The sequence below is a fragment of the Pongo pygmaeus genome, chromosome 4 (genome assembly GCF_028885625.2).
Source record: "Pongo pygmaeus isolate AG05252 chromosome 4, NHGRI_mPonPyg2-v2.0_pri, whole genome shotgun sequence".
NCBI lineage: Eukaryota > Metazoa > Chordata > Mammalia > Primates > Hominidae > Pongo > Pongo pygmaeus.
Genome location: NC_072377.2, coordinates 151,987,061 through 152,007,391, shown reverse-complemented (window position 1 = coordinate 152,007,391; position 20,331 = coordinate 151,987,061). Strand labels below are relative to the sequence as shown.

Sequence of the window (20,331 nt, the reverse complement as noted above, 5' to 3'; positions counted from 1 at the left end):
TGGTGGGTGCACATTTGAGACTTTGGGCCCCTACCGTGGGAAGGAGTAACAGGTAAAGAAAGCGATATTTACCAAACATCCTCTAGGTGCCAGATGCTTCACATATGCCATATCTTTTCATTTTCACAAGCCTAAGAAGTAGACATCATCTTGTTTCATCAATTTCAGAGTATATCTATTTCAGCCTTGGTATACATGGAACCCATTACTAGAGCAAGAACTGGAGCGTTTTAGTATTTCTGAAATGAGGATGAATCTTGAAATCAATATGTATATTTTATTTTCTTTTGCCTCAAATTTTAATTTGCCTCAAAATTTGAGAATTAACACTGCATCTAACAACCAATGGCTTCTTTTAATCTAGGGAATACAAACTTGGTCACATTTAACAGATAGGAAAGCAGGGGCTTTAAAAAGGTGGGAACATGGACTTGAACCCAGGTCAGTCTGACTCTGAGACACAGTCCTGGGTAGGCTTAGGAGCTGAATTAAATAGGCTGGGCCCAGTGCAGCATACACTTTATGCTAACTCCTTGTCTGTTTCCTGCCCCTTCTAGGAAATGTAGTCTTTGGTGAGCCCATCACTGCCAGCCTCGGCATAGATGGAACCCATTATTGGAGCAAGAACTGGGCCAAGGCGGCTGCATTTGTGACATCCCCACCCCTGAGCCCTGACCCAACTACTCCAGACTACATCAACTCCTTGCTGGCCAGGTTGGTGCAGGAATGCCCAGCAGCCGGCGTTTTGTGAAAACATCTCTTGGGGCCAGCTGGGTTGAGGACAGGAGCAGTCCCATCTATCAACTTGACCAGAGTCTGCAGTGTGAACAGTGTATTGGGAATTCTTTTACAGTCTGAGCGTAGAAAACAGGCTCTTCCCCATCCTATTTTAAACATTAATACAGTCATAATATTATTAATGGTAATAGCAGTTAACACCTATTATGTGCCAAGCTCTATGGTAAGACTACACTCACAATCTCATTTGTTTCTCGTAACAACTTTATGAGTGAGGCACTCTTATCATCATTTACATATTAAGCAACTGAAGGTCAGAGAAGCTAAATCATTTGCTTAAGTTCAAATAGTTGGTCATGATGACAATCAAAATTATAGGGAGACTTCTTTGTTGCTGCCCTCAGCAGACATGTAGGATCATGACATTGCTTATTTGAGTCCATTTTATTTTGCTACAAAAGAGATGATCTAATCCCACCCCCTCACTTTCTAGATGGGGTAACTGAGCCCAGGGAGGGGAATAAACTCATCCAAGCTCATATATCTAGTAAGAGTAGAGGAGGGATTCCAAACCCAAATAGTCAGAGTCCAAACCCTCACATAGACACAAGATTCTAAGCTCCCAGTGTGCCTCCAGCCATCTCCCCTGTTCATGTGGAGCTTTTCTCCTTTGCCAGCGGGGATCTGCAGCTATCTGGGAGTGCCCACTGCACCTTCAGCACTGCCCAGAAAGCAATCGGGAAGGACAACTTCACAGCCATTCCTGAGGGCACCAATGGTGTGGAGGAGCGGATGTCTGTCATCTGGGACAAGGCTGTGGTAAGGCATGGAGGTCATGGGAGGGTGGCCAGGGCCAAAACATCCATGGGCCAGATCAGAACCTCCTGCCACCAGGTGGGCTGGTGACACTGCGAGTGCAGATGAGATCTCGTACTTGCTGAGATGTCTCTGGAACCATGTGGCTCAGGCAATGTGGAAAATTTCCTTCTAGTGTGATGAATCCTAAGGCCTAGCATTCTGAAGGAGGCTTCCTTATCTAGACTGTTAGGACTAGGAACCAGACATGCAACTCCTTCATCTGAGTGTATGAATAGCCTGTACTTAAAATAATAGTGAGTTAATTCTTTTGGTTTGGATAGTTTTATGACTTCTTTTGAAAGAACTGGATATAATGCTTTGAAATGATAAGCAATGAGTCTGTGTCTAGACCAAAGTCATCTTGCTTATCAAGGACGCCCTGTACTGAGGGCATGTGGTCATTCAGGCGATACAAGTGATTGTCTCTAAATGTCTTCTGGCAAGTGGCCTGTTGTATTTTCCTTGTTCACATCACAAGGACTGACTAAAGAAATAGCTATTCAAATTAAGACTCTCTCAAAGATTTTAGTAAAATCAATAATTATCTCATTATTAAGTTGATTACTCCTCTATGTTTCATTTTAAAAATCCTAAAAACATTCTTATCAGGGTTATGTATACTAAAACCTCATTAATCTACACAGTGTGATTTCACTGAGTTTTCTTTTTCTTCTTTGCTCCCAGGAAGCTCAAAGCTAGGTTTTAAACTCAATTCTTTCTGTAAAGAGACTTTTTGGTTTGAAAAGAGGGAAAATATAAATGTTGTTGTCTGTTCTCTTACATAGTGTTTCTTTTTTCATATACCGCAGAGCAGTACGTATATATTTATCCTGGCACTATTTAGAATAGTTCCAAGATAATATATATTTTTAAATTACCAACATGACACATGCTCAGTAAAGAATATTTGGAAACTACAGACAAGCACACACTTGAAAGAAAACAAAAATATCTCAATTCCACAACCCAGGGAACCCATTGTTATCATTTGGGAGAGGTTCTTTCGTGTTTATTCTATGCATACAACATATGCAAACACAAATACATATCTAAAGGATGGGATTATAATCACATTTGTTTTTACTGTGAACTCTCTATAATCCTTTTTGAAATTAGAAGAAGAAAATGAGTAAGTAAATGTAAGAACACATAGAAAAAAATGCATACTTCAGGGGCAGTAACTTCTATCTTAAACCATGTGTTTGACCATTTTGCCTGAGTAGTCACGACAGCCCAGCTAATTCGAGCTTGCTGAGTGAGGTTCTGTAGCTCACCAGCTTTTCAGGTGGCTCATCTTTGTATTTCTATGCCTTTGTGGGTTGTCTTTCTCTGAGTTCAGAAGCCCTGAATTGATATATATGTAGCTATAGCTATAGATATAGATATAATTTCTTATATTTCAATAGGCCACAGGGAAAATGGATGAAAACCAGTTTGTGGCTGTGACAAGCACAAACGCTGCCAAGATCTTCAACCTGTATCCCCGCAAGGGAAGAATATCTGTGGGTTCTGACAGCGACCTCGTCATCTGGGATCCAGATGCTGTGAAGATCGTCTCTGCCAAGAACCACCAGTCTGTAAGGCCTGCTCTGGTGGGAGTGGAGTAGAATGGAGAATGCATGCGAGGAACTTGGTCAGGAGAAATGTGTTTATGTGGTGTGCCAGGGTAGTTAGACTAGGACGGGTTGCAATAATAATCCATCCCCTAAATCTCAGTGGCTCAAAACCTCAACTGTTTCTCCTGCTTTCCAAAGCAGATGGGCTCTGCCCATTCCAGTCACTCAGGGACAGAGGCCAACAGAGGCTCCCTCTCTACATATGTTTTCATGATTGCTGAGACAGGGGAACGTGACCTGGTGAATGGTCTACCGGCTCTGAAAGCTTCCCCTAGATGTGGTGTACGTCACTGCCTCTCACACGGCACTGGTCTTAGCCAGTCCTGTGGCCATACCTAACTTCCGGAAGTCAGGACATGCAATGATCCTTTGTGCCTGGAAAGAGAAAGAATAGGAAATAACTGGTAAACAGCACTGATGACTTCCTCACGATGAGTTTCACATGGAGGATGATAATTAAAGTGCAGTACCTAACAGAAACGGGTTCGACACTATTGTTAAAAATAGTTAATATTTTTAAGCACTTACGTTTCAGGCACTGTGCTTTTAATTCACTGGATTTCCATAGTAGTCTTCTACAGGTAGGGACTATTATCCTCCGTTTTATAGATTAAAAATTGGAGGTACAGAAAAATTAAATAATTTGTGCAGCAAGCAAATGGTGAAGCTAGCATTGAAACCCAGACAAGCTGACTCTAAACTGATGTTCTTAATTATTGGCAGTACAGTAATGCCTCTTGCTGGTTGAGTAAATGAAGGAGGTAGGGAGAAATCCCATTTTTGGTGGCAATGGCCTTTGCTTAAATATTGTGTCATCTCATGTTATTTAATTTGGAGCTAGAGGGACCTAAAGGCCACATAACCTTTCTGCCCACCTGCTCAATACAAGACAGTGATGTACAGCATCCTGGATAGTTAACCTGCTTCTCTTTGAACACTACCCAAAACAAAAGTTGACTTCCACTTGAGGACCTTATTAAAGACCGGACACTTCTTTTTGCTAGGAAGTTTAGTCTTTTCTTAGCAAATCTGTCTCTGGTGCCTTCTACCCACTGGATGCTTGCAGATGCACGGTGAGCTTTTCCTGGCTTACCTGGTGAATCAGCAGCAAATAACACTGAAAGTCTCAAGGAGAGAAGGTACGTTCCTCTTTCTCCTCTTTCTATACCCTTACTGTGGCTTTGCTCCTCACCCCTGCCTCTAGGCTGCAGAGTACAACATCTTTGAAGGGATGGAGCTGCGTGGGGCTCCTCTGGTTGTCATCTGCCAGGGCAAGATCATGCTGGAAGATGGCAACCTGCACGTGACCCAGGGGGCTGGCCGCTTCATCCCCTGCAGCCCGTTCTCCGACTATGTCTACAAGCGCATTAAAGCACGGAGGAAGGTAAAAAGCAGGGGAGCTCCGAGGTGGTGCAGGGGCTTTGTGTCCCATTCAAGCTCAGAGATAGTAACCATGAACACAGGGCACTGTGATCTCTAGATTCTCACAGAGAAATTCAGTGACAGTCTTGTCCCCAAGAACAACTACACAGACTTAATGTACTATTAAAGAGGGTGTTGAAAACTTTTGTTCAAAGAGAGCTTTTTTTCCCAAATGACTTTTCTCACATTTCTATAGTACTTTTATTGAAAGTAATTTAAATTCAAATAATTCAAAATAAGGCCGGTGTATTTTTTTTTTAAAAAAATTACTCTTAAAGTCTGAAGGTGAGAACCAAGAATCTACACCGACACATCCCTGTCTCTTTCTGTCCAGTGTTGCTCCACAGGGGCAAACACTTACAACATTTTAGCTACTGTATTTTCAATAAAATTTTATTTGTTTCTCTGATTTTATATATAAACACACACAGAGATATGTGTGTATATGTATAGGTCTATAGATACATACATGTGTGCAAATGTGTGCATGTGTATAAAAAATGGAGGTGCAGAGAAATTATATATTTACAATATATGTATTATATTTATATATACTTAATATATAAATACAGAATAATATATAAATATATCAACATTTATCTATTTATATTGTATTGTGTATTGTATTTATTGTTAACAATACAATAAATATAATTAAAAATAAATAAAAATGCATATAAATAAATATATTCACATATTTATATTTATTGTATTTATTGTATTGTACTTTTTATACACACACTATATATATACACACACATATACATATATATGTATATATATGTGTTTGTGTATATATATATGTGTGTGTGTGTGTGTGTGTCTGTGTGTGTGTGTATTAGCCCTACCCTAGGATTGTGGAATTTGAGCTCCACACTCCAGTTTGGGCCTAATAGAGAAGGAGACTTCCCCAGTATTGACCCTTTATTTCTGAGTGTGATTTAGATTCTGAAACCAGGGAAGTGTTGATGATGTAGAGTTCTTGGTTTTGGGGAGTACAGATAACAGTCATCACATCACCAGAATCGTTAGCATCTGCACATTTGATGGGCTCGGCTTCTGTGCTGTCACTTGAGTCACTAACAGGGAAGGAGGCTCTGACAGGACTTGTTGTGATGATCCATCCTGCACGGTCAGGCTCCTCTGGCAGCACGTCCTCATTGCCTCCCCTCTGGCCAAAGTTAAGAAATGGGTGGAGGTTGTGTACCGCTGCAATGGGTGGTCTTGCAGTGTTTGTCTAGTATTCTGTAAGCCCCTTTGCGGGAGGTACCGTGTTTCCCATGGCCAAAGGCCCTAGTGCCTGGCACAAGGCCTAGCAGAGCATGTGCTGGGTGGAAGTTGCTGGCTGGCTCCACAGTCCCAGGGCAAGTTCACAGCCACAGGCAGAGGTCAGTGGGTCAGACCACAGACACTCACTTCAAGGCCTGCCCACCCTGGTGTGTGCTGAAGAGTGTGAGGGTGGAGCTCCCATGTGATCCCATCCCGGCCAGGACCTGTGACCTCATGTCATGACCTACCCTTCCGATCCCTCTGCTCCAGCTGTACTGCTGTTCTTCTATTTCATAATCATTCCCACTTCAGCTGTCTGCCCTTGCTCTTCTCTTTGCTGGCTTCGCTGTCATCCACACCACTCCCCGGTATCCCTCCAGCCTCCTCCCTCTGGCAACCCCAACCCCATAGCAACGTCCTTTGATCCTTCAGATTGAAGCTCGTCTGTTTAGAAGGGCCTTCACTGACCACCTCCATTGTCACTCTATCATCACATCCTCCTTTATTTATTTTATACTACTTCTCCCTTCCTCAAATTATCTTTATTATTATTAATTCCTGGCTCCCACGACACACTGTATTCACTAATATATTTATGATACCTAGAACAGACCCTAAAATGCTGAATGAATGAATGGTGACATGCTCTTCTCTGGCTGCAGATGGCAGACCTGCATGCTGTCCCGAGGGGCATGTACGATGGGCCTGTGTTTGACCTGACCACCACCCCCAAAGGTGGCACCCCTGCAGGCTCTGCTCGGGGCTCTCCTACTCGGCCGAACCCACCCGTGAGGAATCTTCATCAGTCGGGATTTAGCCTGTCAGGTGAGTGGGACAGGCTTATCAAAAGATAAGAGAAGGGGGAAGGGGAAGATCAATGTTCTGAGGCCACAGGGTGTTCCTGAGAACTCAACCTTAAGGAGTTTTCCAGCCCAGCACTGGTGTCAACTTTAGGGAGAAGGTTACTGGGGCAAGCAGGAAGGTTCCCTGAATTGACAAGGGGTCCTGGTGAGAAAGTAAGACAAGGCAGTCAGGCTGAAGACCAGGTTTAAGTGGTGACTGATTCTGTCTAGAGATCAGCCCTGGTTGGGGGCAGGGGTGGGGAGCTGGTCCCCTCTATGAATTGATAGTGATTTCCAGCATTAGCCTATGAGTGCTATGCAACATAGTATGATTTCTTTATTTGTCCAGATTAAAAGATAGCTTAAATTATTTTTATGCTCAAATTGTAGTAGCATCTTCTAACCTAGGATTTTTATTATATTCTCCCATTACTAGTAATTATAATAATGCTAACACTAGCTACCACTGATTGAACACCTACTATGTGTTAGCCATATGATTAGTCTTACCTATTCTTTACGAACTCTCTGATATAATTAGAAAATAATCATTCAGTTGCTCCATAACTAGTAGTCTTAAAATGGAGAAAAATAAATGTAGATTCGTATTCCTATAATGAATAATTTAAATGTGAAGGAAGTAAGATAACAAGAAAAGAAAGACATTTAAAGGTAAAATTACAGCATATGAGGAAAGGGTAAGTAAGGAATGGGAGAAACAGAAACATGGGAGAAAGAGGTAAGGGAGACCTAGGGGAAGAAAGACAAAGGAAAAGAGTTTAAAGTTTGGAGGTAACTTTGACAGAGGTCACATTCTGCTAGTCATAAGCAATTTTTTTCAAAGTTTTTGCCATTTTTTTTTGTTGTTGTTCTCTGGCTACCTTAATTCTTAAGCTTTTAGAGGCTCCTTTCTGAATAGACCCAAGCACACATTGAAATTTCTTTTTGTGCTGTTGTCACAAAGACCTGACCATCACTGCTTTACACTGTGAGATCTTGGGCAAGTGACCTAACCTTTCAGAACCTCAGTTATCTCCTCTGTAAAACAGATAAGGGTACCTCTCTCAAACCATGGTGGTGAGGATTAAAGGAGATAATGGTTAAGCACCTAAAACATTGCTTGCCACGATGAGTGTCATGTCCTTGTCATTGTTCTTCTTCCCAGTATTATTATCATGCTCTGGGTCAGATGAAATCTAGATAAGAACTTGGCTTTTCCTACCAGAGGCTAGTTTTCGGGGCCATAAGAAAAGTCTAAAAGACCTGATAGACTGGAATGGAAGTTTCTTGGGAGGTGAGGCCAGCAAGGCACTTCATATCTTGCACTCTTAAAATTAACCCAGTTTCTCTCTTGCCCGCAACCCCCTACCCCCCACCCTGTTTTTTTTTTCCCCCTGGGAATTTATTTCCAACTATAGGCACCCAAGTGGATGAGGGGGTTCGCTCAGCCAGCAAGCGCATTGTGGCGCCCCCAGGCGGCCGTTCTAATATCACATCTCTGAGTTAAGCAAGCCTTCCTCAAAGAGAGAGGCAGAAGCAAGAAGAGATTGTTTTGAAGCCAAAATGGTACACCGATATTTAAGAAGGAAAGCGAATCCAAACGGTTGTGATCTAAAGAATCAATAAGCCTCAAGCCTTATGTTTCTCCAATGTTACGCTCGCTTGCCTAGCTTTACGAATATTGCTTTGTTTTCTGTTTATGCATAGCCTTGATTTGTTTGACTCCCCTCCCCTCATTTACATGCATGCAATCAGACAGGCCACTAAAGTAAAAGAGTCTGTTCTATCATAGTGTTGAGAGCGTGTGTAGTGCTGCATCTTATGACACGGGGACAGACAAGCTGGGACGTCAGGGAAATGAACAAAAGGGACGCAGGTTATTTGGGGTGAGTGGGTGGTGGGAGCTTGGAGCAAGGTGGAGGGTGCAGAGGGGCTGGGGTAGGGCATGTAGGAGGGAGGTGGGTGGGTCAGGTGAGCAGAAGGGGTGTTGTATATTGTGTTGATGACGTACGTTATTTCTATGGAAGATAGCTGCTGTGGCAGCTGTCACATCACCACAGCTCCCTAGGGTCTGCCGAGAAGGCAGGCAGTCTTTGGGTTCTGTTCTTTGTCACGTCCCCTGCGAGTAAATTTTGTTTCTTTGAACATTTATTAAAATGCCAAGACCCAACCATTTCTTCCACCTGCTTGATTGTGCCAGTGTTTGCTCAGGCCTCTTTCTTAGTGTTGCTTTCAAATCCTTCTCTTTCCTGGATTGGGAAGGCCAGGCAGGGACAGAGCAAATGACACTTCTCTTCCTCTTGCCCTCCCTGCCTCTTTGGTGCTCTTAAAAGCCAGCAGCTGAGAACATAGCACAGGCCCACATGGTGAGGGCGCCCACAGCTTAAAGACGCCTCCTTCTAAACACGGCGAGGTCACCTCTCACTCTTCTGTCTTTGCAAACCGAGAAGAGTGGCATGCTTCTGGCATCCCAAGTTAGGATTTTAGCTCAGATGAGGCAGAATGAAGGGCCTCTCTTACAGGCAGTTTGTGTTTGATTCTCTTGATCCTGGCACATCCATGATAAATAGGATTTTTTTGAAAGTTGGTTTTATTAGGTGTTCCCTAATTTTTACTGTAATAGGTCATCTCAGCTTATATGAAAGTCAAGTGGGGATTTGGGAAAGCCAAAGTCAGTCTTGAGCAGAGGGAGCACATTTTGTGGACCTGGTTCCACCTTTCCATTCCAAACCATCTGTTTCCCCTTCCATTAGCAGAAACTCTGGGGGAACTTTGTGTCTCAGTCCTAGAATCTCCCCAAGTGAGTGGAAGTGACATGATGCAGCCTTCCTCATGGGGCACCTAAAAGAAATTAGTGTGGGTGCTTCGATCTACCTTGTCTGTCAGAGTTTGAATATCTCTTTCCATATCATGCCGCTTCTGAAAATTCAGTTTTAGAGCAAGTCCTGTGAGCAAGATAAGAATCTATAGAATCAAGATGCTCATTTTCAGAAGAAATATGTTCAACCTGGGATCAGACTTCCATGCTCTGGGGAATCCAAGTGGTAGCACCTGTAACCCTGTGTACTAAGTGCTTTGAAGAGAAGAGCAGGCCTCAGACACCTTTTAAGTGCTTAGGAGAAACCATTATCTCTGACTGCAGGTTTGAATAAGTTGAAGACCAGAGAAAAGTACACACTGGGCTACAAAGGAATTTGGAGATAGCCAAGGAACAAGATTTCCCCTAGCAAGCTACCTTCTGTTCAAATCATGAAAAAAGACTATTTGCCCTTAGAATAGGGAATCTTGCTATTTTAAAGCTCTCGTAGTGCTTTTCTTTTAAGGGAGATGTAGTAAAAGGGAAAATGTAGCTCTTAATTTACACTTCAAAGATGTGGGGGTCTTTCAGAGAACTCAGAATAACAGTTTTATGTGCAGAGAGAGTTTGCCAGATCTGAAGCATATACCTCATTGACTAGGCTGTTACTTTGGGATAGGTTGCAGTACCAGCCACAGCCAGCAGATAGAGGAAAAGACACACATAAACTTGCTTCTGAGCATCCATTTCTGCACTCTCTGCTCTGCTGTTACTCAGCCCCTGAGTCTGACTCATCCCTGCACAAGCTCTCTGTGCCATGAAGATAAGTCTTCCATGGCCAAATTGGTCATCTGCACTGCCCTTGGGACTTCCGAAGTGAACCATTCCACCAGAACCTTTGATTCTGCACAAGATTTCCTTGCTCTGGGAACAACCCCCGAATGCCCTCGGGAGGAACAACATGAGCTCAGGAAGCCTCGCTTTCTTCACTTACCATTACTAACTCTCCAAGCATAGAAATCCCTGGGAATTGCGAGAATAACTCCCACTATTTTAAAATTTATATTCAGATTTGTTTCGTTTCGTAAGACACATCAAACAGGCCTATACAAAAGGTTTAGGAAAAGAAAACTATGGTGAGTCCTGGCCCTCTTCGAATTCACTGGCACCTCATACAAGTGTAGGAAGGCACGCTGGATCTTCTATCTGATTCCCAAGCTGTCCTTTGCCATCTCATCCCTTGGCCTGCCCCCCAACCCTGAGGATGCCCCTGCCATCCCCCCAACCTCCTCATATTGCCTCTGAACCCAGATGGCAATCCGTCTTGGTTCTCTCTGAGGGCCACGGGCTTGGGTAGTGGAAAGGGTGTTTGTGAAATTGTTAAATCAGTTACCCGTAGTAGAGCTATTTCTTTTACTTCTAAGTTTTCTAGAAGTGGCAGGATTGTAGTCATCCTGAAAATGGGTTTCCTTCAAAATCCCTCAGCCTTGTTCTTCACGACTATCTATACTGAGAGTGTCATGTTTCCACAAAGGGCTGACACCTGAGCCTGGATTGCCACTCATCCCTGAGAAGCCCTTTCCAGTAGGGTGGGCAATTCCCAACTTCCTTGCCGCAAGCTTCCCAGGCTTTCTCCCCTGGAAAACTCCAGCTTGAGTCCCAGATACACTCATGGGCTGCCCTGGGCAGCCAGCATTCATTGTAGTTCCCTCTTTGAAAACTGGTGTGTGGGTGTTCAGTTCTGTGTCTGGTGGGTATGGACAGACAGTAATCTCCCGTGATCTGTGCTAGCTGTGAGGCAGCTCTGGAACGTGAAGAGCTGTTTGGTTTGAACCGTGAACAAAACTGTGTTTTGAGTTTAGCTGAGATTAAAGAAAAAAGTTCATCAAGTGACTGTTAATGTAAACCTGGTTATTAAAATAACTATGAAATTACCAACATTGTTCTCCAGTCTTCTTTGTGTGATGTGCATTTTCACCTATAATATTAAAATTGCCCAGTAGAACTGAAAGGGTTAGTAAGAGGGGCAGGCAGATCTGGTGATAAAAGAGTTATCTGGAGAAAAATTGGGGGCTTCTATTTTTGAAATTGAGTTGTTAGTTTTGGCCACCAAGCTTGATGGCCATTTTGAAACTTTGGAGAATGAGTAAGTTTTTTTCTTCTGTGGATCATCAAATTTAATATTATATGCCATTTGGGATAAATCTAGCTAAGTCCAGAACAGAGCCGTAAAGCTTTTTGTTTTGGGTTTTGTTTCTTTTTTTTTTTTTTTTGGTCTTTCCCCTAAAGCCTTGCTATTTGATTGTTTTGCAAGCATTTTCTGCTTCTTTTCAATAGCCTAGACTTGAAGAAAAACTCAAATTACGCCCATACCAAAGTATATTCTTTAGCAAATGGATCCCAAGGAGTCAAATCAGTGTACGGAAGCATTTGCTATATCTGCTCTTCTTAGAGCTTTCAGGTACATATCGGCAACTTGAACGCTCTGAGAAATCCTGTGATAAAGAAGTCTTTCAAACTTTGCCTAATTCAGGGTTCTCGAGCTTTTGACTACTGAACCCTTCTATCCCATACCATCTTTTAGCATCCCACCAAACCTATTATACTACACCCTTTTAAGGGAAACACTGCTGAATCTAGTTCTAATTTGTTGTGCAGATCATATTTTCATTGCAAAAGTTAAACTAGTTTACCGGGGGGGAAATTGGAAAGTGGAATTTTAAAGTCTGGTGCAACTGTAAAGTTCCGTCAGGCAGACTCAAGTGTAGTTGGATCTAAGTGCTAGACCCTGACATCAGAGCGTTGCTTCTTTCCACTTCGGCCCTGTGTGCCTTCAGTAAGTGCTTCCTTCTTAGGAAAGCTCTTTTTTTATTATTATTTTATTTGAGATGAGTGTCCGTCTGTTGCCCAGGCTGGATTGCAGTGGCACCATCTCAGCTCACTACAACCTCCACTTCCTGGGTTCAAGCGATTCTCCTGTCTCAGTCTCCTGAGTAGCTGGGACTACAGGCATGTGCCACCACAACCCGGGTAATTTTTTGTATTTTCAGTAGAGACAGGGTTTCACCATGTTGGCCAGGCTGGTCTTGAACTCCTGCTTGACCTCAAGTAATCCACCCGCCTCGGCCTCTCAAAGTGCTGGGATTATGCCTGGCCAGGAAAGCTCTTTTTATGTGGGACAAAGTTGGTTGTCAGCATCTCCAGGTTTTCATTTCACCTGCTTAGTAACCTCAGAAGAGGGAGAGAGTCCCTCAATAGTTCCAGCTAAAAAGACTGATTCAGTCTGGCTTGGGGCATGTGCTCACCATTGACCTAGTCACTGTGGCCAGAAGAGCACAGGGGACCAATTGGCCACACCGGATAACATACCTAGCCCCTGAGCCTCCTGAACAACATGGACTCCCAATAACTCCACAAAGAAAATCAATTTGTGATAACTGAAGAGGGATGGATGCAAGGAAGGCAAAAAGAGCTGTGGCCATGGCACCATTCACAAGCTTGCAGGGCATGAATGTTTTGCCTGGTGATGTGGAGGTTGGTATGGGTGGGGAGGAGATGGGATACCAGGGGATGGCCATTTCTGATTAATTGCTTTTATATGTGATGAGCCCCTGTTGGTTTGATAGAACAATGCTCTTGATACAGGAGCATAGAGTGATTATACCTTTTAACACAGAAGCTCAGAATCCCAATCAAAAGCTACTCTAAGTGCATAAAGAATTAATTATTTTACAGTTGAAGTTCGAGTTTTGATGTTTAACAAGCTTTGGTTTATAGCCCCATTTTATGGCTTTAACTCAGGATTGGTGAAGCGCCTCTCCCTGCGCATGACCAAGGCAGCAGCTGAGCTCTGTTTAGGATCTGAGTGGATTTAAAGGCAATAGTCAGCACTTAACAAACTCAGGATGCAGCAGTCTGAAAGGCATGAAGTGGTTTTCTTCTTAAATGGTGAAAGATACACATTGACTTTCATATCTCTTCCTTCAGGGTGGAGCTGTTCAGTGGCCGAGTCACGTTGACCAGGTGGGGAATGAGAATGCTGAGTAGGAGACTAACAAGGGCCCTCTGGTTCCAAACAACTTTCTGGAATCAGCTCTTCTACCACCAACCCGTCACAAAGGAGACCCCAACCATGAGCAGGAGATGGGGGATAAAAAGGCCAAAGTAACCTGCGGAAATGAGATCACATGCTTAAGGCTGGTACTCTTCAGAATCTGAAGAGTTCTAGATCCTGCCCTTTGCTCAGATGACTGCTAGGCACACAGCAGGACACTTAACATGACCTGGACAACAGGGTACTTCATGTGCAGAACTTCAGAGGCCACAAAACTTACAACAGCCTACTATGTCAGGACAAGCCCAGGGAGCCGGCTGCCCACCCACTGTGGGTCTGAGAGGTGGTGACAGTTCCCTTTGTTCTCTCCTAAAGCAGAGGTTGCTTTTAGCTGCAAGAGTTCAGAGCTGCCCGTTAACTTTCTGTCCCAGGTTATGGACCTTAGAACTTCTGCCTGCTGCTTTGGTATATGGAATGGGGCATGGATGTTGAGGGGTAGGAAGGCAGAGTGCTAAAGAAAGGTGCATAGGCTGCCCATGGACTTAGGGGCATAGTGAAAGGCAGAAACTGGAATTCTGGGCTATGTTCCCTGAGATGTGACTACTAGAGAGGTCAGGATTTTTAGTTTTTATACATGTGGGTCAGGTAAGCTATACTGCATTCCATAGTTGCAGAACATCATCTCTGTTACAGAATATTATTTCTGGTAAGGGACATTCCTCACAATAGGAAATAGACATAAGAACGGGTTACTTTGGGCACCCCCAATGCTATCTCTGGAGAAAACAATTACACACACACACACACACACACATATACACACACACAGCTGACAAAGAAGGGTCAGTGGCTCATTGTTTACAGAAGACATTTTAATACACATAGGCACATTTATATTATATATGCTACAGCTCAACAGAAGCACTTGTTTCCCATTCGAGGGCTGCCAGATCAGCTGCCTGTTCACAACAGCACAGATAAGTGAAGTTTGAAATTTTAATATCAGTGTTTAATATCAGTCAGACACACTGAATTTGTAATAAACAGGAATCACAGACAGATAGCAGGAAACAGGATTTTATGTAGACAATACAGGGACAATTGGGTACTGAAACAAGCTTGCAGTGCTTTTCGTGCCTTTTCGTTTAGCTTTTGAAGAGCTAAAGCCTTAGCATTACTGCCTCAGCCACAAGCAGCAACACTGGTCCCTAGTAGCTACATTAATACTTTTTCTTCCTACTTATTCTTCCATCCAATCTACAAAAGCTATGATAATAGAACATCTAGTGGTTTCTGGTTAAAACTTTCCTATCAGAAGAAGCCTAGCCACTAATTAATTAGATTACCATAATTAATTTAGCAATGCTCTGTGCTGGTTGCTGTTCATTCCTGCCCTAGCAATGACCTCAGGCAAAACCAGTGCCACCATGGCAGTGGGTTAGCCATTAGCAGACGACTTCCTGGAATTAGGGTTGTGGCATAAGTTGCCAGGTTTGACTGCCCTACCCGTCTACTAGAGGTCACTGAGGGTGTACTGGAGGTGGGCAGCTCTGTCACAGTGCAAGAGCCTTATAGCTGGGATGCTCTTGGACTTCAAAACCTGCTCAGACTTTGCAGACGCTCCATACAGGCAAGGGAAGCTGCTGGGAGAAAAAGATTCAAGAGTACCAGGCCAAAGGATTTAATAGTCATCTTGTTTTCTAAAAATCACAGCTCTGAGCCTCGGTTGTCACGACTCTGGAAGAGACATGTTCCACCTAGCGGGATATTAACGTTTAGCCCAAGTTATAGAATAAAACCAAAGGATCTGATGTCAACAACTAGCAATGACCATAAAGATTTAGGAAAAGTTTAAATTTTGGAAAAGGTTTTTGTTCTCATGTTTAAAATGCACAGTGGTGGGAGGTGATTACAATCAGTTGTTCCACACTGTCAGATACCATGGTTTTGCTTTTCAAACTTGAAATACACTGTGTGTCATTCACCTGGCTAGCACTAGAAATCTGTCTTACTCTCTTAGCCTGTGCTCTCTCATCTGTGCATCCATGGTTCCTAAAAGCCCACAGAGGTGCTTCAGTCACAGAAGCAGCTCACTGGAAATAAAACTAGGGATTCAGCCTACAGAGATTGTATCGGGTTCCCATCCCATCATAAATGTATACGTGTGAAATGGCACTATGGCTTAACTCTCATCACAGTGGAGATCCTAATGGTTCCACGGCTCTTTGGTAAGTGTAAGTACAGGAAAATTTCCCAAAACCTCTTCTTGGGAAGGATGCAAACAAGGTCACAGTGAGAGCAGGAACCTGGTTACTTAGGGAGGTGAGTCCACAGCACACAAAGGCTTGAATCAAAACAAATGAAGGATAGAAGTAAACATGCAAGTAGTCCCTGACACTCATGGGGTTACCAGACTGCAGCAGAATCTGGTCACTTTCTTATTCTTGCTCTTTCCAACACATCCCCCTCTCTGAAATGGAGTCAGGGCAATTGCTTCAAGTTTACAGTGTTTGGAGAAAAACAGAATAGCACAGACAAATGATGTGGGAACTGTAGGGAAAAGGAATCAAACAAACAACAAAAGAGCTAGCTTTTAATTATGTAATAATAATATGGTTGCTCTTAGAGAAGCGCTATTTCACAGCTCTGCCCGAAACTCTGGGCCTATTAGCTCAGTGAGGAGAAAACTGTGAATGCCAAGCTGAAGTTTAGCTCTGGCTTTCTACACATACTTGGTTGCCCCAGTGTAACCTCCTTATGGAAAAGCCCTGCATAAAAGACAGCCATCTCTGTTTCTTCAGTCCATTTTCACTTGCCTGGCTTCCCAAATGGGCATCAGTCAGGTCTTCCCAGTTGCCAGCTTACTGCCATCTTGGTGTGACACATGCTCTCCATAAGTAAGGACAGGTTTAGGTACTCTGAGTAGCCAAGAGGTGAAAACAATCCCCCACCAAGCCTGTTCACTTCTTGACCCTACCCAGGGGCATATGGGTTGCCAAAAATAGTTCTTCTGCAAAGATCTGTGTATCTGTACAGTGGAGTTACATCATATGCACGTCTCACTTAGGTGAATTAAACTTTGTGGCAAATCAATAAATAAAATATAAAGAAAAAGAGTGAGACATCAGTGATATTTTAAATAAGTAGGCAATTCTGCCTGCCATTCTCGTAGTAAGCACAAGGGAGAAGGGAGACATGATACCACTGTTCCCTTAGTCTCTATGAACTTGCCTGTCTTGGATGTGTGGGCATTCCACTGTTCTAAGAGTAATTCTAAGGCCAGGTGCGGTGGCTCACGCCTATAATCCCAGCACTTTGAGAGGCCAAGGTGGGCGGATCACTTGAGACCAGGAGTTTGAAACCAACCTGGCCAGCATAGCAAAATCCTGTCTCTGCTAAAAATACAAAAAATTAGCTACACATGGTGGCACACACATGCGATCCCAGCCACTCAGGAGGCTGAGACACAAGAATCACTTGAACCCAGGAGGCAGAGGTTGTAGTGAGCAGAGATCATGCTACTGCACTCCAGCCTGGGTGACAGAGCGACACTCTGCCTGAAAAGAAAATAAAGAGTAATTCTAGTCTATAAAAACAAGTATAATTTGTTCAACATTTTAGCTCATCTGGTATTAGCCAAAATGAGACCAAAAATAAAAATAACTAAGTCAAAACAAAACAAAAGCAATGACTTGTTTCATTAGTGAAAGGTGACACTGCATTGGGCTTCACTGAGAAAAGATACTTCCCATATGTTATGGGTAATTTAAGGGGTTTTTCAATGGTAAATTTTACTATCTTCTAAATTCATTTCTAACTTAGACAATAAACCCCATATAAGATGCAACTTTTCTGAACTGCAAGGTGGACATACTTTCAGTGTGATGACATTCATTTCTGATCCTCTCCAGATACAGGTCTCTGCTAATCTTCAGAAGACAATTAGCCCTCAAGGAACATGCTTCTTGGAAGGAGAGTGGTGGGCTAATATTTAGCAATTCGCTTGTTAGGAGGGAAAAAACTAGCATTTACTGGTCTCCATGGTGTAAATGCTCCCATTATTACCAATTTCAAGTTACCAACTTCACACTGTTGAAGAGGGAACTGGGAAGTGGTGTGCACGGCAGGCTTGTGCTGGCTGAGATAAGCGGATCTAATGCTGATTCACGCACATCACTGGAAGGCCCTCATCCATCTCTGTTACTTTTAATCTGATTCCATTCTTGCCTCCCTGACAGAATTCCTTATCTTTATCCAAGTAGCCTGGGGAATTCTGACCACTTTATGAAACTTTCGAGGTCTGAAAAGTCTCACTGAGTCCTGTGTCCATTTGTCCATTTGTCACTGTGTAATTAGGAGTGGAAAAATAAATCTATATTCATATATTAATTTTAAAATAAAAATAAAGGCGGTTTAGAATAACAACTATAGTACTAAAAAGGCAGGGTGTGGCTCATCTAGTATAACCCTCTCATTTTAGATAAATAAAGTAAAGCACAGAAAGTGGCTAAGTGACTTGCTCTAGATCACACAGTTGATTGATGTGAAACAACATCCCAGGAGCTCAGGCCCAGGACCCTTCACTGTGTTGTGCTGCCTTTTTTGAAAGATATTCATTCACATTTTCTAAGTCATGATGTGTGGAGTGGCAAGAACTACTGTCAGCTTTTCTTGACATATGTAATTAGAAGTTTCTGGCATGAGATTGTCCCAAGAAGAAGACATGAGGCCTTTACAAGTTGTTATTCTGACCATCCTCATCTTGTGGGTCTTTGGTTTGTTCCAAGGCTAGATTTGGTTGTCTTTTGTTAAAGTCCCTTTTTACTCTTAAAAAGAAAAAAAAAGATGTTTTATTCTTTGAAAAAGAAAATGAAAGGTTTAAGCTTTTGAAATAATATTAAACCCAATAATTTATAAATAAACATGAGCCAAGGAAATCTTTTAAAAGGCTTTGATTTTTAAGTGTTTAAATCCGAATTCCTCTTCCCTTCTCACAAACAAAAACTTGATGCTAGGCTAATTTGTCAATTAAAAAATGTTAAATACCTTACAAAAAAGGTTTCTACATTTTCTATAATAGATTGCATCATTTTCCCAATTAGAAAATAATTTTTAAAATGTTAAAAATATATTTTCTCTGCAAGTAAAGTCTGGCTGAAACATGCCACCATTTCCGGAGCTGTTGTTCTCCCAGGAATTACTTACTTTTCTCTGTTGAAAATTATGAACTCCTTCTGGACAGAGTCAAGGTGCTCTTGAAGAAGACATGTCTTCCAGGTGAATGTAGAAAAAAAAATAGAGGTATAGTTAGCAGACAAATGAGGATCTTCAAACAGCCAATAACCTGTTGACAGTCTACTCAATGAATAGCCCCAAATTGAGAAGTAAATAGTATCTTCAAAACGGATGCTATGTGAAGAAGATTCCGGGAAGCTGGCAAAACAGGAAACACTAGGAATCTGTCTCCTCTCCTAGACAGCGATTGCACTGGCAGAATCTGTCTAATGTCACTATTTTAGAACTCTGGAGTCTATTGAAAGCTTGCAACTTTCAGGGAAGGCTTGGGTGGCAAAGCGCAGTTAATTATGACCAACTTAAGCTCTTAGCACAGCAGCAGCTACCCATCCCTCATCCTCCAGCCCCATGGGAGGGAGCTGAGCACACACATGTTCCGGAGCAGTTTGCACACAGCCTGTGAGAGTCAGGATGGAAAGCAAGAACCGTGTTCTCCAAATTCTGAGGATCTGTGCTTCCAACACTGCTGCTTCTGATCACAGAGGTGCGAACAAAATGCTTGATGGCCATTGTTGTTGCACCTCCCCCACAATGTTGCCAGCCACTCTCCCTCAGGTTGAACTGACTTCTGGGAGAATTAAAGGGCCAGCACCTTTTCGCCCCCTTCATTTTTCTCCTTTCCTCCTTTTGGGAGCCACACGTGAAAGGCTGGGACATTCAAAAACAACTGCATCTGTAGGGAAAATTAGAAAGTGACTGCACATGCCCAGGGAAAGGTGCAGGCTCAGAAAAGACCTAAGAAGATCTTATGTTTACACCTCAGCTGATCCTTGGCATGGAGACAGCTTACAACAATAATAAAAAATAAAAATAAAAACAATAACAAAAAACAGCAAACTGTGGGGATAGGAGAAATCTGATTTTCCTAGATTTATCACATTATTAGATTCAAGTGTCCAATACAAAAAATAACAAGGCATGCCAGGAAATAGAGAAGTATGGCTCATTCACAGTAAAAAAACATAAACCAAAAAACCTATCCCTTAAAAAGACCTAATAGTAGATCTACTAGATAAAGACTTCAAAACAACTATTTTAAAGATGCTCAAAGAGCTAAAGGAAGATACAGAGAAAATCAAGAAAATGATGTGCAAACAAAACTAAAATGTTAATAAAAATATAGAAAACCTAAAAAGAAACTAAAAAGGAATTCTTGAGCTGAAAAGTGCAATAACTAAAATTTAAAAATTTGCTACACGGTTTCTTTCAGTGGCAAAACTGAGCAGGCAAGGAAAGAATCAGTATCAAACTTGATGACAGGACAGTGGAAATTACTGAGTCTGAGGAACAGAAAGAAAAAAGATTGAAGAATAATGAACAGAGCCTATAGCAAGCTTGTCCAACCCACAGCCCATGGGCCACATGTGCCTCAGGATGGCTTTGAATGTGGCCCAACACAAATTTGTAAACTTTCTTAAAACATTAGGAGACTTTTTGAGG

The 20,331-nt window shown here is 42.5% G+C and overlaps 2 protein-coding genes across 2 annotated transcripts in view; one reads left to right on the top strand and one right to left on the bottom strand.

Moving 5' to 3' along the window:
* Window positions 1-11,480, top strand: part of DPYSL3 (dihydropyrimidinase like 3) — a 120,440-nt gene extending 108,960 nt beyond the window's left edge. Inside the window, exons 9-14 of the mRNA XM_054488339.2 lie at window positions 558-714; window positions 1,416-1,557; window positions 3,003-3,173; window positions 4,417-4,596; window positions 6,566-6,728; window positions 8,164-11,480. Of these exons, the coding sequence (XP_054344314.1) occupies window positions 558-714; window positions 1,416-1,557; window positions 3,003-3,173; window positions 4,417-4,596; window positions 6,566-6,728; window positions 8,164-8,252 (902 nt within the window). The 3' untranslated portion in view covers window positions 8,253-11,480. The remainder of the gene's footprint in view (window positions 1-557; window positions 715-1,415; window positions 1,558-3,002; window positions 3,174-4,416; window positions 4,597-6,565; window positions 6,729-8,163) is intronic.
* A 2,071-nt stretch (window positions 11,481-13,551) lies between these two features.
* STK32A (serine/threonine kinase 32A) overlaps window positions 13,552-20,331 on the bottom strand; it is a 153,120-nt gene continuing 146,340 nt past the window's right edge. Inside the window, exons 12-13 of the mRNA XM_054488342.2 lie at window positions 18,802-18,866; window positions 13,552-18,422 (exon numbers count right to left, since the gene is read on the bottom strand). Of these exons, the coding sequence (XP_054344317.1) occupies window positions 18,329-18,422; window positions 18,802-18,866 (159 nt within the window). The 3' untranslated portion in view covers window positions 13,552-18,328. The remainder of the gene's footprint in view (window positions 18,423-18,801; window positions 18,867-20,331) is intronic.